This window comes from Gymnoscopelus microlampas (assembly GCF_963454915.1).
Source record: "Gymnoscopelus microlampas genome assembly, chromosome: 6".
NCBI classification, from domain to species: Eukaryota; Metazoa; Chordata; class Actinopteri; order Myctophiformes; family Myctophidae; genus Gymnoscopelus; species Gymnoscopelus microlampas.
The window spans coordinates 55,273,230-55,280,729 of NC_139943.1; the positions used below are offsets into that span (position 1 = coordinate 55,273,230).

The 7,500-nt window shown below is 44.6% G+C and overlaps 1 protein-coding gene across 1 annotated transcript in view; it reads right to left on the reverse strand.

The window, feature by feature from the left end:
* Positions 1-4,422: 4,422 nt before the first annotated feature.
* The window catches only part of ccnd2a (cyclin D2, a), a 53,323-nt gene continuing 50,245 nt past the window's right edge, over positions 4,423-7,500 (reverse strand). The window contains 1 exon segment of the mRNA XM_084061093.1: positions 4,423-5,643. Coding sequence (XP_083917219.1) covers positions 5,470-5,643 — 174 coding nt within the window. The 3' untranslated portion in view covers positions 4,423-5,469.

Consider the following 7,500-nt stretch of genomic DNA (forward strand, 5'->3'; position numbering starts at 1 on the left):
CACACACGCACGCATACACATGTCATGATACCAAAACATACCAGAATTCAGATTGACTGACATTCAGTGTGACTGTGATGGATGTAGAAATCAAGTAATTCAGTCCCCCTCATGAGAACCACACACACACACGTCTCAGACGTGCGTGTAGCACCGACACGACACGCGTGAACACGCCCGCCAGGAAGCCCCGCCCCCCTCCGCCGTCCAGGTTTTCCATGATCACTTTATTGAGTCCAGGTGGGAGTCCGTCGTTGTTGCATTATTATCCGTCTCGTCTCGAAAAAAAGAAACCAGATGAAAAGGTACAGCGAGAGTAATCCACAAATAAAGCAAAAAAAAAAAATCCACGTTGGTTTCTGTTTATTCCTTGTTTTGTTTGTCGCTGTACCGTCGTGCGTCCAATGCCGGTCTCCCTAACTGCAAGAGGTATAGGTGATGGATTGTTTGTTTGTTTGTTTGTTTGTTTGTTTTTGTCCAATAAACCTGAGGTATATAGAAATACCAAGGATGCAGAATGTGACGGAGAAAAAGGAGAGCAAAAAAAATAAAAAATAAAACATTTGATACAAAACAAAAATAAAAAGGGGAGGGGGGGGGGACATGCTATCTAAGCAAACTGTCATAACTGTACACAGAACATTTCCAGTCGAAATACTCATTCCATGTTCTTCTATCAACCATCTACTTCGTTTTTTTCTTTTTTCTTTATCTCAATGTATCTCTTAAGCAAGTAAAATAATTATATTATAATACAAATGTTTATAAAATAGCAGCACACTCAAGTGACATCACAACTAGGTAATGTAAGTTATTTTTTTTTTGTATATAAGAAATGAAACAAAAAATCATAGCTTTTAGCAGCGCAAAAAAGACAACAATAACTCAATAAAAAATATTGACACTTTTTTTTTTTCTCTTGATGTCTTCACACCCCTCCTGTTCTCCCCTTCACTTTGGAATACAGTATCTGTTAACCTTAGAAAACTAGTCAACCCCCGTTCAACCACTTAAACCCTCTATCCTCAGTAAAAACGTACTTGGACCGCTTTCCCCCCTCCGTTTACACCAAATCTCTTTGCCAAAAATAGCCGATCTACAATTTTTGATGTAGATCGGTTATTTTTTGGCACAATGTCCCCCCCCCCGCCCCCCCCAGAATAAGCACGCTGGGGTTCAAGTGGTTAAACATAACATACACACATCAAAGGCTATGTTCGCGCCGGCAGCACAAATCCCACGTTTGACCAGATCTGTCCAGAATGGAATCAGATTCTGAACAGCCAAAAAAAAAATGCAGATCTACAAGCTTCAACACGTAGCATCCGCAACGCTTTGTAAGCTTGTAGGTCGGCTATTCCTGGTGAGTGGCGCGGTCGCATGACGGAGCATAAGTATTAAGTATTACTCACGCTAGGTTTCTATACCTATGGTGAGGACAGTCGGTCCTAAAAAGATCCGATTTGAGAAACCAAAATGGGATTTGCCTGCATAGCCTGAACAAAGCCAAAGGGGGGTGTCGGTTCAAATCCCCACATTTTTTCTTCAGTCGTGCACTCAGAAAAGTCAACCTATTACCCAAGAAAGAACATGGCATACTGCAAACCTGCCTTGCCGTGGCACACGGCAATGCCTTGTGTATTGTGTAAAAAAAAAAGAAAAGATAAGAAAACTCTTTCTGGTTTGGTGTTGATGTCTGGTTGGCTTATCGAACCCCTTGCCAAAGTTTTGACAGAAGCAGCAAACGTTGGTAGGGGATTAAACGGGTTTTGACGACCTGCCCACCGCCCGCACGCCTACCGAACGGAGAACAACGCACACAAAGCAACGATAGATAACTGACCAGCCACGCATACCACACACATGAATTAAAGTGTGTTTGGACAGAAGAATGGCTTGATCTTTTTTTAACCTTTTAAAAAATTCAAACCACACTGTCTTCTGACCGTCATTTCTTTGAAGTTCAGTGTGACTTTCTTTTTTTTTTTGTGAAGCTGATCAAAAAATGAAAACAAAAAAAAAATAAACAAAAATAAAACTAAACTAAATAAATTCAAGTACAACCAATATTTCATGATGTGAAAATAAAATAAAACAAAATTCATAAAATCAATGAATGGTATGTATGCATTTTCCACTTTGCATTGGCATTTTGTATTTTCTTTTTTCAATCACACAAAAATGGTCAGACCTCCCTTCTACTTTTTCGGAATGTTTCTTTTAGTTTGTTTGTTTTATGTCTCGATAGGAATGTCCTCTAATAAGTCGTGAATACGCGTTTTTATTTGACTCCTGCTTTGCCGAGGGAGCGTCTGATGATTGGGAAACCAGCCCTACAAAGTAAACCAAAGAAAAGGCTATAACAAGGAAATAGAAAACACCTATTCCCCTCCTCCCGCCCCGCCTAACGCATTTCATTTCATTTGTCTCTTGGGGAGAATGTTTTCAAAGTGCTTTGCCATTGAAATCATAGGGGAACTGACACGGCCCCATGTGGAACTCCAGATGCAATTGGTAGAACAGCATCTAAACGATGACCATCTGGCAGTGTATAGTCTTAAGCTCAATTTGTACAATCTGCATTTGTACTTTTCTCACGTGGAACTCGTCTCTGTGGAACCTCCGTCACGCCAAACGATGTACAATTCAACACAACGCTAATGCCTAATTCGTACTCCGTTGACGCACGATGGTGACGCTTAGCGCAAACAAAAAAAAATGATGATCTTCAAGCTACTGACGCGCCACGGTTAAGCGCCACGTGCCGCGCGATGGGAGCGTAAATCCAGCTTAATAGGCAAGATACCAAAGTTTTAACTTAAGGCCTTTGGGCTGGCCACTGGCCTTATATACGTACGCCATCACAATCGCCAACACAAGCAGCATGATCCTGCACAAAAACAACCCTCTCTACTCTACTCTACCATGTGCCTTCCCAAGTCCTCCTCACGCTCTCTGCAAGCCCCGATTCATACCATGTCACACGCCCCGAAAAATAGCAAAAACTACAACAGCGATGGGCTGTGAGTAGGGGTTTGGGGAGAAATCGATTAGAATACAAATCGCGATTCTTATGTTGGACGATTCAGAATCGATTCTCTTTTTCAAAAAACGGATTTTTCATTTTCTTTTTAGTTTATTTGTATAATGAAAAAAAACGCTTTTGAATCGGATAAAAAGAATCGTTTAGAATAAAAAAAAAAAGTTTTTTGAATCGAGAATCCTTTGTTTTGAAAAAATCGAAAAATAATCGGAATCGTGACCCCAAGAATCGGAATCAAATCGAATCGTGAGATAGCAGAAGATTCACAGCCATAGTTGTGAGCTTGTAGTTTTTGCTATTTTTGGATGCCGCGACGCTGCCGCGCGACACAGCGCACCTCATTCTCTCGCTGTGAAATAAAGAAGAATCCAAAGTCCTCTAGCGACTCTGAAACACTTGACCTCAGCTTCTCTGCTCCGTTCAGGGCGCTCCGGCTCACACTGTACGTGTGAAATAACAACGTGTCCATTACGTCTCTGTCTCCACACTCAACGTGGGCCTAAAGCTACTTCCGCATGTCGGGAACGACCGTTATAGTAAACGACGCACCCCGCCGACTTCTGCTTTTTGGAGGGGTCACTAACCGCGGCGGAACAAGTCATGAAAGATATAGTCCACTTCGTTCTGGCCCGATGTATTCTCGACACTGGTCGGACAGTAACAAAGTACATTTACTTGAGTACTATACCTTAAGTACACTTTTTTGAGTATCTGTACAGTATCTGTATATTATATTGTACTTTTTGACTCCACTACATTTCTAGGAAGGGACGGACCACCCAGGACCCAAACTTACAAAAATACATTGTGAATTAACCATATAAAATAGCGAAAATAGCTGATCTACAAGCTCACACCGACGTCTCATCGCCGGATCAAATACTCTGAAATGTATGCGCTGTCTTAGTGACCCCTCAAGGCATAACGTCGTCCAGAGCTTGGCTCTGTGTGCGTCGTTTTGTAAAAAGACGTGAGCAAAAGCCCTCTTTGACTCTTGATTGATGGCAGTGATAAACGCCTCAGATCGCCTCCGACCTCGAGGCTTTGGAAGATCTCAGGATAAGAAAAAATGCTGTTGGAAAGATGAGTGAAAGTCCTCATCGTTTTAATATCCATATGAATCTGTATGAATCCTCATATCTATGAGAATATACAATGCAACATGAGCTCATTGTTAGCCAACAACGAATCACCATACACACCGATATCGCATGGAGACAGTGATATTATATAGCATATAGTCCTGTTCAAATGACAGACATAGCATCCATATATAGCCTTGGCTTCCTCCAATAGTCTTTTATTACAGAACTAAGCTTTGTGACTATACGCGACTAGACTTTAAAGACTCGAGGCTATAGACTGAAGACAAGGCTTGGAAAGTTGCTCAAGAGCATCACACCCCAATCGGAATAATGCACACCGCTAATATAGATACAGGGTAACACGCACGCACACGCACACGCACACGGAAACGCACAAGCTTGTATTAACATACGCACACGCACGCACACACACACACACACAGACAGACAGACACACACGCGCACGCGAACAAGCAGCCTGACAGAAGGAGCATGTCGATCACATTCAACTCTATTTCTCGGAATTCATGTCCCTCAATAATATAATAAAAATATTAACAATAATAATAATAATAATAATAATGATAATCCTCAGGATTCCCTGGAATTTGGGACCTACTCACTGTTGATCTCAATGTTCTGAACTCTCTCATGTCCACACGGAGAGCATGAGAGCTTCTCATTGTCTGAAGATCCTAAACACAATGTCCTCTGGTAGAATCAACCATCCATATGTCTAATAAAGATGATAATTTAAAGGAAAAAAAGAAAAAAGAAACCTTTTGTCTCATTGGGATCGCATATGTGTGATTTGAACGTTGTCGTTGTTTCCCCCCATGTTTAAATGCCTTATCATCAAGCTATGGTTAAGATATAAGTTACTGATCGTACAATCAAAAAACAGAACGTAAAATATGACTGGCTTCCCTTCTGTAAATACAAGGCACCATAGAGTTTCTTCTCATATCAAATTCATAGTTTTTTTTTTAATTTTTCCTTTTTGGATATAAGTATCATAGAATATCTGTTTGTATACCTAAAATAGCTTTGATTTCATAATGTACATGGGAACATGGTTTGACAATTTCTTTTTGAAAAATAGAAATCTATAAAAACAAGCCAGCACTTTTTTTCCTCCTCTCTCTCTCTCTCTCTCTCTCTCTCTCTCTCTCTCTCTCTCTCTCTCTCTCTCGCTCTCTTTCAATGGATAATTTTTTTGTTGTTTTGTAGTTTTTTTTCCTTCTTTAAAAAAAACTATAGATTTTCTTTCTTCTTCTTTTTTTTTCTTCTCTGTTGCTGTTGATCCTGCACGATGGCGCGCGCCCCCTGGTGGTTGGGGGTTCAGAGGTTGATGTCCCGGACATCGGTGGGCGTGGAGGCCTGGTCCAGGGGGTCCAGACCCTCCTTACTGCTGGGTCCTCTGTGTGTCTGCTGCTGCTGCTGCTGCTGCCGACCTTCACGCAGGCTGCTGACCAGCACACGCTCTATCTGCTCCTGGCAGGCCTTCAGCACGTCCTGAGACACACACACACACACACACACACACACACACACACACACACACATGGTAACCAGTGTTAATTTTGACATTTCAGACATCACATTTTAGTTATCTGTTTAGTTACCCAGTATGACATGTATTAGGGCTACGGACCCCCATTTAATGACATTTCTATCTCTGGGACCCTAATTTATAATGTAAAATCAATGTTAATTTAACTCTGAGAGTGTACACATGGAACCAAATGGACCCGTTAGGGTCCATTTGGTTCCATTTCTACACTCTCAGAGTTACAGACCCACAAGGGTCCATTTGGTTCCTAACTATCCATCATTTAGCTGGGGACCCCCTGGAACTCCCTCAAGGACCCCTGGGGGTCCCCGGACCCCACTTTGAGAACCAATGCCATTGGGTCCACATGTGAGGGTTGGGTGTTGGATGGGGTTGGATGTTGGATGCGGTTGGACGGGGGTTGTATGGTGTAAGATGTCTCTGCTAGACAGCCAAGGCTGAGACGGACAAGGACCAGGCCCAAGTATGACATCAGCCCACCCCCGCAAAACACACACACACACACGCACGCACGCACGCACGCACGCACGCACGCACGCACGCACGCACGCACGCACGCACGCACGCACGCACGCACGCACGCACGCACGCACGCACGCACGCACGCACGCACGCACGCACACACACACACACACACACACACACACACACACACACACACACACACACACACACACACACACACACACACCAAACAGAGGTAGCCGTGACAACGGCGGGGTGAAAACACAGGTAGTACTAAAGCATGTTAATTACATCCACCTCCTGTGGGAAACACAAAGGTGGTGCTTTTTTAACCACGGCCAATCTCTCTCTGTGTGTGTGTGTGTGTGTGTGTGTGTGTGTGTGTGTGTGTGTGTGTGTGTGCCTGCCCGGCCGAGGGGCCCGGGGCCCCGGGGTGGGGGGGGGGTCGTGGGGGTAGGGGGCGTAGGGGGGGGGTCTGGGCGGCTCGCCTTTCAAGCATCAAAGAGCGACGGAGGCAACCTGAGAATCCTCCTGGGAGAGCTGCCTCTCAACAAGGCTGGGACCCCTCATATCCTCTCAGATGGGGGGGGGGGCAGAGCCCACACAGTGGAAATAGGTTCTATGGGGGGCGGGGCGGGGCGGGGGGGGGGGGGGGGGGGTTACTTAACCACTTAAACCCCATACGTTGTTGTTGAGCGGAGTTCCCACAACCTTCTATCTACACTAAGTGTCTTTTCTGTAGTTTCTGTATAGTGCCTTTTCACTCTACAGTAAATATCTTCGCTGAAATATAGCAGATCATCAAGCTCACAGCGCAGCGTTGTGAGCTTGATGATCTACTGTTTCCAAATGCACAAAGTGTGGGCATTTGGTGGGCTGGCACCTCTGTGGGCCCCTTTTTGGGCACCTCTTTGGGCACCTCTCTGGGTACCTCTTTGGGCACCACTGTGGGCACCTCTTTGGGCACCTCTGTGGGCACCTCTTTGGGCACCTCTGTGGGCACCTCTGTGGGCCCCTCTGTGGGCACCTCTTTGGGCACCACTGTGGGCCCCTCTGTGAGCGCCTCTGTGGGCCCTTCTGTGGGCCCTTCTGTGGGCAACTCTGTTGGCCCCTCTGTTGGCCCCTCTGTGGGCCCTTCTGTGGGCAACTCTGTTGGCCCCTCTGTTGGCCCTTCTGTGGGCCCTTCTGTGGGCCCTTCTGTGGGCCCTTTTGTGGGCAACTCTGTGGGCAAGTAATAGTACTTATTATGAATGGGCCGTTTAACTTTAACTTTTATTTTCATAATTGTTTTTGTTCAAAATTTTAAAAACAATACACATTGTGGATATGTTTTT